The sequence below is a fragment of the Schistocerca americana genome, chromosome 4, assembly GCF_021461395.2.
Source record: "Schistocerca americana isolate TAMUIC-IGC-003095 chromosome 4, iqSchAmer2.1, whole genome shotgun sequence".
In the NCBI taxonomy this organism is placed as follows: Eukaryota; Metazoa; Arthropoda; class Insecta; order Orthoptera; family Acrididae; genus Schistocerca; species Schistocerca americana.
In genome coordinates, this window is record NC_060122.1 from 600826119 (window position 1) to 600842498 (window position 16380).

At 43.8% G+C, this 16380-nt stretch overlaps 1 protein-coding gene across 1 annotated transcript in view; it reads left to right on the plus strand.

Annotated features, from left to right (window-relative positions):
* The window catches only part of LOC124613643 (glucose dehydrogenase [FAD, quinone]-like), a 36098-nt gene extending 21995 nt beyond the window's left edge, over positions 1-14103 (plus strand). Inside the window, exons 2-4 of the mRNA XM_047142359.1 lie at positions 2168-2517; positions 12359-12448; positions 12550-14103. Of these exons, the coding sequence (XP_046998315.1) occupies positions 2168-2517; positions 12359-12448; positions 12550-14103 (1994 nt within the window). The remainder of the gene's footprint in view (positions 1-2167; positions 2518-12358; positions 12449-12549) is intronic.
* The last annotated feature ends 2277 nt before the right edge of the window (positions 14104-16380 follow it).

The following is a 16380-nucleotide window of genomic DNA, read 5'->3' on the forward strand; positions in this document are numbered from 1 at the left end:
CCGTGCACTATTCAGTGTCCCCTCGACGATCACCAGTGGTGTACGGCCAGTGTAGGAGATCGCTCCCCACACCATGATGCCGGGTGTTGGCTCTGTGTGCTTCGGTCGTATGCAGTCCTGATTGTGGAGCTCACCTGCACGGCGCCAAACACGCATACGACCATCATTGGCACCAAGGCAGAAGCGACTCTCATCGCTGAAGACGACACGTCTCCATTCGTCCCTCCGTTCACGCCTGTCGCGACACCACTGGAGGCGGGTTGCACGACGTTGGGGCGTGAGCGGAAGACGGCCTAACGGTGTGCGGGACCGTAGCCCAGCTTCATGGAGACGGTTGCGAATGGTCCTCGCCGATACCCCAGGAGCAACAGTGTCCCTAATTTGCTGGGAAGTGGCGGTGTGGTCCCCTACGGCACTGCGTAGGATCCTACGGTCTTGGCGTGCATCCGTGCGTCGCTGCGGTCCGGTCCCAGGTCGACGGGCACGTGCACCTTCCGCCGACCACTGGCGACAACATCGATGTACTGTGGAGACCTCACGCCCCACGTGTTGAGCTATTCGGCAGTACATCCACCCGGCCTCCCGCATGCCCACTATACGCCCTCGCTCAAAGTCCGTCAACTGCACATTCGGTTCACGTCCACGCTGTCGCGGCATGCTACCAGTGTTAAAGACTGCGATGGAGCTCCGTATGCCACGGCAAACTGGCTGACACTGACGGCGGCGGTGCACAAATGCTGCGCAGCTAGCGCCATTCGACGGCCAACACCGCGGTTCCTGGTGTGTCCGCTGTGCCGTGCGTGTGATCATTGCTTGTACAGCCCTCTCGCAGTGTCCGGAGCAAGTATGGTGGGTCTGACACACCGGTGTCAATGTGTTCTTTTTTCCATTTCCAGGAGTGTATTTGAGTATACATACCGTCATTTTGTCATTTGGAGATAGTGGACGGAGCAGTGGACGCTAGAAAATGGAGTGCCAAGTGGAGAAATTGGAACATTTACGACATATTCTTTTGTTTGGGTTCAATAGAGAGGTGACAGCAGCGGAGGCAGCCAGAAACATTTGCCTCGTGCATGGGGACAATACCATTGGACAGAGCACGGCAAGAAAATGGTTTTCTCGTCTTCAGGAGGATCATTTTGACATTGGTGACTCTCCAAGTTTAGGAAGGCCTTCGGGGTTTGATGAAGATCGTTTACGCGCATTAATGCACTATGGTCCATATCAGTGTATCCGAGAAGTGGCAAATGTGATGAACTGTGATCATTGCGCCATCCTGCGACATTTGCATGCACTGGGGAAGGTTCGAAAGTCGGATTTATGAGCACCGCATGCTGTATGTCCAAATCACAAAAGTCGGCGGGTATCAATATGTGCATTTCTGCTCCCTCGTCATCAATTAGTTCGTGAATAACACCGACCACTCGTTTCCCGTATCGTTACTGGTAACGACAATTGGTGTCTTTATGCTAACGTAAAGATAAGAGAAGAGCTGCAATTCCCCCCTAAAAGACCATCGAGCATCCAGAAAAGGTAATGTTACCCATCTGGTGGAACCGCGACAGTGTGATATATTACGTATTACTTCCTCGAGGTGTAACCATCACTGCTGACATTTATAGCCAACAACTGAGATGTCTTTCGGATGCAATACAAGAGCGACGAACAGGAAGATTACTTGAAGTGATGCTACACCACGGTAACGCCCGGTCGTATTCTGATACACTGACAAGAAGCACTATACGGGAGATGGGTTAGGAAATCATTCCGCACCCGTCTCTTTTCCCCGATCTTATGCGCTCAAATGTTCATCTTCTCCGCTTTCTACCTGTAAGGAACTTCCTATCCGGATGAAAATGCGGACCGAATAAGGATCAACCCATTTCTCGTTCTCAAAACCATGTCATTTCTACAGTCGCGGAATCGAGAAGTTAACCCAATGTCGGCAGACTGTTGAAGGAGAATATATTACTGATGACTGAACTCTCTGTCATCTGATAAACGAAACGAATCTGTGCACCAGCACAATACATTTGTAAGACATCAGCAGTGTATACTATTTACGTAATTCAATAAAACGTGTTTCGTGAAAATGTTGTTTTTTTAGTTGTTTACATCTGTGAAGCGATTAGTCTGTAAAGTTTACGAACTCTTGCTTTCGGTGCAGCATCGCCTCTGATGAGTGCGTGCACTGGCCCTGCAGCCGCCCCGCAGTGGGCAGCGGAGGCGACTACGTGCAACCTGGGCGGCAGCGCCGGCGCACTGTTCGCGCAGCTGTTGGCAACCCTGGCGCAAGCGCAGTGCCTGCTGTCGGACCGCGGGGCCTACCCGCCTGACACACTGAGCCCGCTGCCGGAGTACGATTTCGTGGTGGTCGGCGCCGGGTCCGCCGGGTCCGCGGTGGCAGCTCGCCTCTCGGAGAACGCCGACTGGAGGGTGCTGCTGCTCGAGGCAGGCGGGGACCCACCGCCCACCTCAGACATCCCCGGACTCTTCCCCTCGCTGGCACGGACGGAGGTACGTGAGTCCCAGAGAGCTACTCACATGTACAGATTCTTGAACACTCAGCGCTGTGTGTCTCAGACTATTCAGTATGGACTTCATCAGCAGATACACTGCTTGCAATGAAATTGCATCATCGAGGAGTAATACAATTTTACTTGTTGTGAAAGGCAAGCTGCATGGTAACCAGGAAAAAAGATCTGATTTCTGTCCAAGGTCAAAGGACAGGAGAGTGAATGAACAATGTGACGAGTGTTACAAGGTTGTCTGTAAAGAACAATGCAGATTGTGCTATGTAATGGGTGTCATCATATGAGATGGAGAGCGAGTAGAAATTGATTTGTAACACACTTCTTTGTAAGCGATAACTAACTAATTATAATATGGTTACATAGTGAGTGGTAAACGAATACTTTGGTGTTAGAATGCCTTTTGCAAGTGAACAAACTAAACATACACCGTGTGTAACAAAAATGTTCAAATGTGTGTGAAATGTTATGGGACTCAACTGCTAAGGTCATCAGTCCCTAAGCTTACACACTACTTACCTAAATTATCCTAAGGATAGGTTCTAGGCGCTTCAGTCCAGAACCGCGCGACTGCTACGGTCGCAGGTTCGAATCCTGCGTCGGGCATGGATTTGTGTTATGTCCTTAGGTTAGTTAGTTTTAAGTAGTTCTAAGTTCTAGGGGACTGATGACCACAGATGTTGAGTTCCATAGTGCTCAGAGCCATTTGAACCATTTTATCCTAAGGACAAACACACACACCCATGCCTGAGGAATCACTTGAACCTCTGCTGGGACTAGACACACAGTCCATTAACAGATATAAATGCACATATTTTTGTATGTGGTAGCTTAATATGTGTGCGTTGGGTGTTTTTACTGTGTCTAACAAACCTGATGTTTTCGACCTCATGTTTTCTGCATGGCGGTAACTGGGCCAGCAGTGAATGATACCTGGCAGTGTAGGCAGCCCATTTTGCATTCTTGTGTCTACACCTCAGTATCTGACCTGCCACTGTGGGAAAAAATGAACATTAATGGCGTCCATGAGCCTCGTGTACTTTGAGGTATTACACAACCTACAAACATACAGTTTGTAATAGCTACAGCTATTAGTCTGAAAATTACGTAAATACTGGTGTAATGTTGTTCAGCACACCATCCTGAGTCATCAATAGAAGCATCTGAACTTATCTCCATTACATCCTGTATATGTTTTCATATTTCATACATAGCTAACAGATAATTACATCTTCTGCATAACTTGATTATAACATACAAAAATTAAGCTTTAATTTCAACAATGTCTATGGATTTCACACTAAGTCGTTATTAATTTTGTTTAAATATTTTACATTTTATCACAATATTGTTGTTACAATCACGTTTGGATTAAAAGACTCCATACACATAATATGCTTTTCCAGAGCACATACCACATACAGGTTAAAAATTTATAGCCTATGTTCATCCAAATGTTTGTTATAGTATTGTGAAAAACAAGTCAAGAACTTTCCAGTATTCTTAGTAACAACATTAATCAATTACTCGCCATTATATAGTAGTGTAGATCATTTATTTATGTTTATCATATATATTTTTAGAAAATGTAGCCTCTGACCATCCGAACATTTATCAGATATATCATATAAAAATTTGAAGCAAATTGCTCATGAATTTTTCGAGGTTTCTGCAACAACCTTTCCCATTTATATGTTGTCAGATATATATTCATACACAATAGATATTTTAAAATATGTGTAGCTTATCTCCATCCAGCCAGTTTAAAGAACCATTTCCTGCCCCTGACACATAGGCTGCTCTGCAGGGTTACTTAGCACGCTGATACTGTTCCATCAGAACATGCCTGTCATGCAGAGCAGCCTATATACCAAAGGCAGGAAAAACACTTTTTTGCACAAAGCTCCGGTCCTATTGGAACTAGGGCATAATAAAACCTGCAGTGCTAATTTTGTCCCAAATTTGATTGAAATGCTTCGTACTGCACTGTTAATTGATTTTATGTACTCAGGGTGAAAACTTTGAAATATCTTGAAATATCTCGAAAACTACACATCGGATCAAAAAATGCTATAATTCCAATTTGTTTGTCACCGAAGGGGACATTCCACAATACCACACTCGATCCTTCACGCCACCTCATGCGTTGGTGATGGAGGCCAACTTTGAAATCTTCAATGGTAACCCCCACTTTTTACTGCAGATTATAATCCTATGGCAAAGTCGACATGTTTTGTCTGAAGCATTTTCTTCGTTTCGTCAGATGGCGCTGTAATCGGAGGAACAGAAATGGGTACATAATCGTAATTTACGATGTACTACTCGATGGCCCTTGAATGTCCAGTGGTATGCGGAAACCCACCTCCATACCACGATGGTGAGACACCAGTACATCGTAATTTACAATTGGAAACTCCATTCGCAACGTTGTATTTCTCCGAAATATCGAACAGGGGACTATGCGAAGTGGCACTGTGGCAATGTATTTGCAATCTACGGCGTATCATAACTGTGACTGGAGTTCACGTATCGTGCAGATCCGGAGCAGATAGCGGCTCTAAACATTACAATACTTTCTCAGTGTTTATTGCCTGAAGACCTAGCTATTATTTGAGAAAAGACGTGCAAGTGGACGATAAATGTTGCAACAACAAAAGAAAAGATTGAAGTGGTCCAGAGTTACGTAGAATGTAGGCGAAATGTTGAAGCTGCTGTTGCCTTGATGTCCCTCGTTTTCGGAGAAAACTCGCTCTCGTTCGATCTTTTACCAGGTTGCGAGTGCCTTTATTTGTGGTAGCATCAAGAACTTCATGGCGACGATTTCCATAACAAATTAGTGTTTTGTGACTGGGTACGTCAACAAATGAAAACGACTTCCACGTTCTTTGCAGAGGTACTATTTTCCGCTGTATTTGCCGGCCGCGGTGGTCTCGCGGTTCTAGGCGCTCAGTCCGGAACCGCGCGACTGCTACGGTCGCAGGTTCGAATCCTGCCTCGGGCATGGATGTGTGTGATGTCCTTAGGTTAGTTAGGTTTAAGTAGTTCTAAGTTCTAGGGGACTGATCACCACAGATGTTAAGTCCCATAGTGCACAGAGCCATTTGGACCATTTTTTCCGCTGTATCTACATTCACACACCATGGTAGCATTAGCCGGCACAACAAGCATTACTGGAGTGTAGACAATCCCTGCTGGTTACGGCACGTTGCCCATCAACATCTTTAGTTGATTAACGTATGGCGTGACAGCATGCTGAACAAAATCATTCGTCCATATTTTATCGACAGCATGTTGAATGGACGCAAATATAGATCGTTCTTGCAATAGGAACTACCGGTTCTACTGCAGAATGTTTCCCTGGACGTTCGAAAACGTATGTGGTTTCAGCATGACGGTAGCCGAGCGTTTTACACAATGTAGGTGCAGTTGGTATTAAACCGTCTTTACACTGGTCGGTGGATCGACCCGCTATGTCACCGGATTTGACGTCGCCGGACTTGACGTCGCCGGATTTCTTCCTGCGGGGATGTTTAAAAGATAAGATGTACCAGCAAGGGCCGAAAGGTCGTGAAGACATGGTCATCCGCATCAGAAACGCCTGTGCTGGCAGTCCTGCAGGTGTGCTTCTGTCCTGTGTACGGTCGTTTGAAAAGCGGATCACTAAATCTGTGGCAGTACTACGTTTCAGGACTTATTATAACAGAAAAAGTAAAATAGCCTTCGCCTCGAGCAATGGCCACAGTGGCGCGCTAAAAAAAAAAAAAAAAAAAAAAAAAAAAAAAAAAAAAAAAAAAAAAAAAGAGGTTCAAATGGCTCTGAGCACTGAGCACTATGGGACTTAACTTCTGAGGTCATCAGTCCCCTAGACTTAGAACTACTTAAACCTAACTAATCTAAGGACATCACACACATCCATGCCCGACGCAGGATTCGAACCTGCGACCGTAGCGGTCGCGCGGTTCCGCACTATATCGCCTAGAACCGCTCGGCCACACCGGCCGACGTGGCGCGTTCGGTAGTCGATATGTCGGAGGAATACGACGTTGCGAGTGGGGTTCCACATTAGAAGGTATGAAATACTTTCCTGTCCTACCCTCGCAACATAGAGTTGGGTTCCACATGCCACTGGATATTCAAAGGCCATTGAGTAGCATGTCCTAAACTACGATTGTGAACCCGTTTCTATTCCTCCGACTACAGCTCCATGTGTGGTGAAACCAAGAAAATGATTCAGACAAAATGTATGTTGATTTTTCATAGAATCGTGATCTTTAACAAAAAAGGGGATCCTCAATGAAGGTTTCAAATTTGTGTCCCCCCCACTCCGGCCACCCATGCTTGTGGTGGAGTGGGGGCCGAGTTGGTAACATTGGATGTCCCCCTCCGAGACAAAAAATTACCGACGTGCCGAAATTCCTAAGGATAGAAATTGAAAATTGGAGAAGGTGTGGATGTTATACTGTAGGCGTCGTTTAAGAATGGATTTTTTGAAATTCCAGCCCTAAGGGGGTTAAATAGGAGATAAGATTTTTGCATGAAAATATTTTATTATGAAAGCATTTTTAAAGCTAAATCAACGAAAATTTAAATTTGCCTTCTCAGTTAGAAATAAAAAAAAGTGCGTTTCACTGTTTTTGAAAATTGAGCCCCTAAGGCGGTGAAAAAGAGGGTGAAACGTCTTTAGAATATACTTCATTTCGAATGCTTTTTTAATTCTAAATATCTGAAAACTGGTGTTGGGCATCTAGTTTAGAAATGAAAAAAAAGTGTTTCACTTTTTTGGAAATTCAATCCCTGAGGGGGTGAAACCTTGATTCCCTGACTCATCATCGCCCAGCCCAAACCACTATGGATAGATACTTGAAGTTTGAACCGCGTGTGGACCTAATACTGTAGGCGCCGTTAAGGAAGGGATTGTCCAAAATTCCACTCCTAAGGGGATGAAATAGGGCTTTCTGAAAGTCCTCCGCTGTTAAGGTAATTTTGAAGCTAGATCTACGAAAATTGGTATTTGGTTTCTCAGTAAGAAACAAAAATACGTGCTTCAGCATTTTTGGAGATTCAACCACTAACGGGGTAAAATAGTCGGTGAAACTTTGTTTGAAAATAATGAACTAATAAAGGATTTGTAAGGCTACATCTATGACAGCTCGTATTTGACTTCTCGGTTAGAAATAAAAAAAAATACTTCTTTCGGTGTTTTTGGAAATTCAGCCTCTAAGGCAGCGCAATAGGGGATGAAAATTTTTAAGAAAATATTTCGTTTCATCAAAAAAAATTTAAAGCTAAATTAATGAAAACTAGTATTTCACTTCTCTGTTAGATGTAAAGAAATACTTGGTAACCGATTAAAGCTGCTTTGGAAATGTCTCTACAAGAACGCAAAAGGCATGATTAACGAAAACTTTGGACTCCAGCTACCAGAATCGTTTTTTGTTCAGACGTGTATTCAGAAAATACCATGTTTACATGGCCTTAATTAGAATGGAAAGCTTAGAAATCTTTACAGTTTGTGAACAACATAAAAATTCGATGAAATAAAAAAAAAATCTATGCAGGTCATACAGTAAAATAGAGCGAAACAGCGTTCGCCAAGTTAGGATATACGTATATAGACATTGGAGTAGCGAGAATGCATCGTTAAATTTGTATGTGATTTGGTGGTACACAGAGTGCAAAATTTAGTATGTAGAATTGCCATACGTAATAACACAAATGCTCGTAACCAGACTTGACATCCAGTGAAACTGAACTTGGGTTAATGATACAGGTATGTGACTGCATATTGCCTCGATTTTATGCCAATTTTAATAATTTTAGTGGCTGGTGACTGGTAGCATGCCAGTCCCTTGGCAACCCATGAACAGGTGTTTTCACTGAGTGAGAGATTTGAGAGCTTCCTGGTCACGAAACAGTCCAACATTCTCCGCATAGAGGTAGGTCAGTACAGCACAGGCAAGATGTGGTCTGGCGTTATGTAGTTGAATGGAAACATGACGGAGACCTTAAAGATAAGACACAGCCGCCAGTCTTCACACGCCAGAAATGTGTGGAACCTAACCAGCTTCCCAATAAAGAGAACCAGAGGGGATCGTGTTGTGTGCCGTGTGCTACCCAGTACCATTACTCCAGGCGTTGGGGCCATACGGTGATGACGAATGGCAGTCTTGCAATATGGTGCGAAGGCACACTGCCAGCAAAGTTTACATTCGGATTCTGAAAAGTCTGTTGTCTAGTTGGCACAATATTATTAATTCTGTTCGACGATGCCTAGTTAATTTTGTTTGTATTTCTTGACGACGCCACTCTGGTTTTCTTCTATTAGGATATGTTGAAGCCGACTGCCAAACGATTCTAACTGCCACCAACATACATCGCGCTTAAGGACCACGAAGATAAGATACGAGAAATTTGGGCTCATACAGAACCATATACACAGTCGTTTTTCTCTCTCTCTATTTGCGAGTGGAACAGGAAAGGAAATGACTAGTAGTGAGACAGGGTACCCTCCACCACGCACCGTACGGTGGCTTGGGGAGTATCTGTGTAGATGTAGATGTAGGCGAAGGAGGACACCACAGACCGAAAGTGGTAGTTGGACAACAATTTTGAAATCTTAGTGAAACAATGCTGTTTTTCCCTCCCTAATCTCAAAAAGACAAATTCAGTCAACTAGGGGCTGCCCAACTCCTCCCACCTTCGTTAAGGCTGGAAGTTTCGCCCAAGAATGCATGTGCCAATATAGAGTGCTAACAGTGAAGCCACAGGGAGAGCTGTTTTCCTGCTGCTGAAATATATTCGCACGCCGGTCCGCATCAAATATAGTGTATTTGTTATCAGCCAAGGAAGTGTTTTATGTATTCTTCAAAGTCATAATTACCACACTTTCCACATTTCTCTACATCGAGACCTGCACTTATACGATTATTCAACTGGTAAGGACAAACCGTGTGAAATAAGGCATTGATACAGGATGGTGAGAGAATTGCTGAGGATGCACTATATGAGTAGCACTATGTATGCGACAGGCGAAATAATCTTAGAAAATAATAGTTCCGACTCTAAAGAAGGCAGTTGCTGATGGGTGTGAATACTAACACACGATCGGTTTAATAAGTCATGGTTGTAGTATATTGACATGAATTATATACAGAAGAATGGAATAACTAGTACAAGCCAGCCTGTGGGAAGATCAGTTTGAATTCCAGAGAAATATAGAAACACGCGAGGAATACTGACTTTAACAGCGGATCCTAGAACACAGTTTTAAGAAAGACAAACCTACTTATATAAAAGTTGCAGATTTAGAGAATCCTTTTGTGAACATTCACTGGAGTGCATTATTGCAAATTCTGAAGGTAGCAAGAACAAAACACAGGAAACGAAATGATACCTGCAACTTGTTCAGAAACTAGACTGCAGTCATAAGAGTCGAAGGACGCGAAAGGGAAGTCGTAGTTAAGAAGGGACTGGGACGAGACTGTGGCCTTTTTCCAGTATTACTCAATCTGCGTATTGAACAACCAGTAAACAAGAAATATGGAACGGAAATTAAAGTTCATTAAGAAAAAAATTTAACCGTTGCCGATAGCATTGTAATTCTGAAAGAGAGGGCAAAGGATTCGGTTGAACAGTTGAACGGAATGGAAAAGAGATTCTAAGATGAATATAAACGGATGGTAATGGACTATAATCGAATCTAATCAGAGCAATGCTGAGGGTATTAATCAGGGAACGAGAAACCAAAAGTAGTAGATGAATTTTTTATTTGGGCAGTGAAAACAACTTACGAAGTAGAGAGGATACATGCACACAAGAGATAGCAGGAAAAGCATTTCTGAATTAGAGGAATTTATTAACATCTAATATAAATCGAACTGTTAGCAAAATTTTTCTAAAGGTATTTGCCTGGAGTGTAACCTTACACGGAAGTGAAGTGTGGATGGTAAATGTTTCTGACAAGGAGAGAATAGAAGCTTTGAAATCTGGCACTAAAGAAAAGTGCTGAAGAATAGATGGCTGGATCGTATAATAGATGAGCAGGTGCTGAATAGAACTGGAGAGAAAAGAAATTCATGGCACAACTTGACTAAAAGAAAGCATCAGTGGCTGAAGCATCAGGGAGTTATGAACTTGCTAATATAAGTAAGTGTGGGTGGTAAAAATGGTAATGCGAGAAAAAGGCTTGAAAATTCAACAGGATGTAAATTGTGGTACTTACGCAAAGATGAAGCGGCTTACACAGGATAGACTAGCACAGAGAGCTGTGTCAATTAAGTCTTCAGATTCAACATCACAACAGCAACAGTAACAAATTACAGGGGTACGAAATGATGCGATCACACAGGCGCAGTTAAAGTAAAGCCGATAGAAGAACTGCAGGTCAGTGATAGGAGAGTATGGAAATACAATTAGCCAACATAGTAGACTGTTTACAAAATACCAGTGAGATCCATCCTGGAATATTGTTCACGAATGTGGGACCCACACCAAATACGCATTACAAGAGATACAGAACGTGCACTACAGAAGGTCACAGATTTGTTTGATCCATGGGAGAGTTTCACAGTGATGATGAAGAAACTGAACTCGCAGGCGTTTAAGGTAGATCCAAACTACTACGAGAAGGCATACTTGAAAGTTTGAAGAACCAGATTTATATAATGAATCTAGGACGATACTATATCTACGGCTAAGTACCTCTCCCTTAGGGATGGCGATGACAAGAGACGTTTTAACAGTCGCTTTTCGCCATACTTGAACGAGAGTAAGGCTAATAACTGGTAAAGTGACAATACTGTCCGCCATGCGATTTGCAATGGTTTGAAGAGTATGCGTGTAGAAGTAGAAATAGATAGTTCTTCATCCCGTCACAGCAGATAATTCAAGTGGAAAATCTTATTTTATTATCCTGTTCCTAAGTTCTATTTAAGAGTGAATGAGATCTGTGTAAATATGTTTGAGACATCATTTCAAAGTATAAACTACATATTTTTGGTTTAACAATATTTACATATTTTACCATAATTTTTGCTTACCCCCTCATTAGTAACATGATCTACCCATCTACTTTTCAGCATCCTTCTGTAGCACCAAATTTCAAAATCTCCATCTGTCATTAACATGCCTTTACCATAACATTCAATTTAATGAAGGAATAGTGATCTTCCAAATTTTTTTACTGATTTCCTTGTCTTCTTTCCCATTGTTTATAGTCTCCCATTACATTTTCCTGTGTGTCAGTAGCTGCCAGTATTGTTACCCCGTCTTCTACCATTGAATCTTCAGTTTTTTCACCGATCACCAAGTATCTCGATTGAATTTTAACCAGATTGTTAAATATTCTGGTTACGTACTCTACATCTCCACCGGACTGGTCCAAAGTTAGTACGCTTATGCAAATCACGGTGAGTCTAATATATAATCATTTATTGGCATCCATATATATCATATTTTTTTCTTTCAATGCTGTAGAGTTTATTCTGGCGGTAATGTATGTAAAATACAACATCCTAGACGTAATAATTTTGTAAAACGAAATCTTAACGTTAAAGATTTGCCAGTTTCGATTTTTGATGTTACGTTTGAGCTGTGTTTATTTTTATTCATCTTTAGATTTTCTAAAGCCTAAAAATTTGATGAAAGTACATTTTCTGTAAGTACAAGCACCAGACAAGGAGGCTGTGCTTGAAGCATTTTCTGTTGACTTATTTGCTGTAGCCAAAAAACGTGATGAGTTGTCGATCTGTTAGCTCTAAGGCCTTATGTTCCTGAAACTCAATATTTTTTCTTCAAATTAAAAATTGAGATAAAAGATCTTGTTTCAGGTGGACTGGTCGTGTCTGACTGAAGTAAACAGTCGTGTCTGCCAACTGCAACCTGGCGGGAGGTGCGCCTGCCCCCGCGGCAAGGTTCTGGTGGGCAGCAGTTGTCGATCTATTAGCTCTAAGGCCTTATGTTCCTGAGCCTCAATTTTTTTTCTTCAAACTAAAAATTGAGATAAAAGATCTTGTTTCAGGTGGACTGGTCGTATCTGACTGAAGTAAACAGTCGTGTCTGCCAACTGCAACCTGGCGGGAGGTGTGCCTGCCCCCGCGGCAAGGTCCTGGGGGGCAGCAGCTCCATCAACGGCATGGCCTACTTCAGGGGCAGCCCGCAGGATTACGACTCGTGGGCGGCGCTAGGGAACCGCGGCTGGTCCTACCGGGAGGTGCTGCCCTTCTTCAAGAAGCTGGAGACCTTCGACGGGGAGGAACTGCAGAGGAGACCGCAGACGGCAGCTCTGCACGGGTGCGACGGGCCCATCCAGGTGTCAAGGACTCAGCGTCTGGACCCTGCTGTCGATGCACTGGACTCTGCAGCCGAGGAATTAGGCTACAAGCTCGTCGAAGATTTCAGCACCGAGCCAAACATTGGGTTTGGTCAGGCGTACGCATCCATCAAGAATGGGTCGAGGTGGAGTACAGCCCGTGGATACTTAATGCCAGCTAAGGAGAGAGCGGACCTACATGTCGTTAAGTTTGCGCTCGTAACCAAAGTGCTGATCGAATCCACGAAAAAGATAGCTTACGGTGTACAGTTCCTAAAGCAGGGGAAGATGCACGAAGTTAGAGCGACAAAGGAAATAATTCTTTCAGCAGGGGCTGTCAATACACCTCAACTGTTAATGCATTCCGGCATTGGACCAAAAGCTCATTTGGAGGGAATTGGTATACCTGTGGTAGCGGACCTCAAAGTGGGTTACAATCTTCAGGATCACGTAACATATGTCGGTATGTATTTCACAAGGAAGCCACTGCTGAAAATGGTGCCTGAAGAGGGCATATTTCAATACCTAATGAACAGGACAGGTCCTCTATCAACTACCGGAATCACTTCATACGTAGGATTTATACGGACGGATGCAGCGTCACGTGAAGCTCCTGGGATTGCTGAAGCCGATAGGAGTAACCACCCAGACATACAGTTATTCTTTGAAATGGTGCCGAGCGGCACTGGCGATAGAGTGGCCAAAATATTCAACTACGAGGAAGAAGCGATGGACCCTCTGGTCAAACTGATAGCGCGAAATGATGCAATTATACCGATGACGGCGCTCGTGGCACCGAGAAGTCGGGGGCGCATAAGGCTGAGGAGCGCAGACCCGATGCAGCCGCCGCTGATCGACTCTGGCTACCTGGAAGACCCGCGCGACCTCGAAAACCTGCTGTCCGGCGTGTCGTTCGCCTACCGTATGGGCTCCACGAATGCGATGCGGCGCGCAGGCTTCGCCGTCGAGGACTACCCACTGGAGGCGTGCAGCCACCGGAGGCGGCTGACGCCGGATTACTGGCGCTGCGCTGCGCCCTACGTGGTCAGCCCGGCCTTCCATCCCGTGGGCACCGCCAAGATGGGCCCCTCGGGCGATGTTGACGCAGTCGTCGACGCGAGGCTGAGAGTCCACGGCGTGCGCAATCTGCGTGTCGCCGACGCGTCTGTCATGCCGCTCATTGTGCGTTGCAACACCAACGTGCCGACAATCATGATCGGCGAGAAGTGCGCCCACATGGTAGCCCAAGACTGGGGGCACTAAGCAGCACAGAACTGGGATGCAGGTCCCTTGATCTTGGGATAGCTTACAACGACTGGTGTAAGTAGGCTGTTTAGGTTTTTGCCGGCCAATGTGGCCGAGCGGTTCTAGGCGCTTCAGTCTGGAACCGCGCGGCCGCTACGGTCGCAGGTTCGCATTCTGCCTCGGACATGGATGTGTGTGATGTCCTTAGGTTAGTTAGGTTTAAGTAGTTCTATGTTCTAGGGGACTGATGACCTCAGATGTTAAGTCCCATAGTGCTCAGAGCCATTGGAACCATTTTTGTTTAGGTTTTTATGTTGGTAACGCCACGTAGCGCTCTGTATGAAAATCACTGACTGTGCTGTGTGCAGTCTGTGGCTGGTTGGCATTGTTGCAATATTCTCTATTGTAGTGTTGGGCAGTTGGATGTGAACAGCGCATAGCCTTGCGCAGTTGGAGGTGAGCCACCAGCAGATTCTAACTACTGAAGGCACTAACTACTGATAGGCATAGTTAGCAAATGAAAGATTTAATAGAGAACAAACAATGTATTTACCTTACTAGTGTTCAAAAGTTATTATATATATATATATATATATATATATATATATATATATATATATATATATATATATATATATATATCAGTTCATGACACCCAGTCTTACAAATTTACTCTTTCTGGCGGACACACATCCAGATCATCCGCTCTCAAAACTCCGCCATCTCACTCCCCATATCCACCACTGCTGGCGGCTCACCTCCAACTCCGCAAAGCTATGCGCTGTTCACATTCAACTGCCCAACACTACAATAGAGGATATTTCAACAATGCCAACCAGCCACAGACTACACACAGCACAATCAGCGATTTTCATACAGAGCGCTACGTGGCGTTACCAACATAAAAACCTAATCAGCCTACTTACACTGATTTGCCCACTATATGGCATCACTGCGAAAGATATTATTGGGCATGCTGCTTCGAATGTAATTCGAAACCTACGTCGCAAAAATAATTATTACAGAATAACTAGCAAAGGAAGCGTGTTTCCTCTGTAATCATGTTACCGGCAAGTACCAACGGTAGTTGTGACAAAAAATGTACCAAAAGTTCTTTCCAGTGTATACATACCCTCGTGTGAACAATTTTTTCTCAATTTCCTACTACAACGAACTGCGCAAACAACTCTCGATAAGTGCGGAAATTATTGCGAAGGAGTTAACTTTGCTTGTGCAGATGAGAAAACCGCCACGATATCTTCCAACAAACACATTCGTCCACTGGGATTACATAGGCTTACAAACCCACCAAGGAAAAGGTCTGCTTTTAAGTTGGACATACCTTATAAGTACCAAATTTGATTTAATTGTTTGTGTAACGCTACGACACTTCCGCCATCTCGTGTTGTTACTCATGTAGCTTGGATGACCCATATTCCTTTAATATATTCTCATCAGCTTGGCTGTTACAGAGAACAGAATGCACTAGATACTTCCTTAAATGTCATATGCTCTAATTGCTGACAACCTTCGCAAATTTCTGATTGTAAAATTAGTTGTCAGCATGCAGACAAGATTTTCCGGTTGTGCTGCTGTCTGGTTGTGCCACTATACATGTCGGAGAGACAGCTGCGTGTTTTTGTGCGCCAACACTAAGCAACCTGCGAGCTACTCACCCCTAGTATTTCTCACTGTATGAACGCGTGTCACTGCAGAGTACCTGCATTGGAGGCTGAAAATGGCGTATTTTCTATCGATGTTCGATAACGTTACAAATGAACTGAAGATCTGCAAATGAAATGAACAGAAAAAGTCAAAGCGATATTTGTGAAGTGGATACTAGGAAAAACAGCGCCATCCTGACTTACGTAGGAACTCATGAACGAGACATACTTCGTGGAGAACATCAGATAACTGGATAGCTTCTGTAGGGCCACATCAGGAAAGGATTACAATAAAGGACCAGAGGAAGGAGGAGGTAAAACTACAACTCTGAAACACACCACCCATGCTGGATGACAGCTGGGCCAGAAAGTGTAGAAATGAGGAACAAAAAGCCTGACAGTACACGTCCTTAAATATGTACCAACAGCAAATTTCGCCAACTGACTGAAGAATGGAAACGTGAGTGCTTGGTGGACTAAGATGTACAGATACCATAATGTACCGTGTACGAAGAGAACGAAAACTATAATAGACTATGTCTAAGATTAAAATCTTGTAATATTTGTACAAACATGAATATTAACGTACAATCTGAGCGCACTTTTCCCATTAAATAAAAAAGCAGTAACA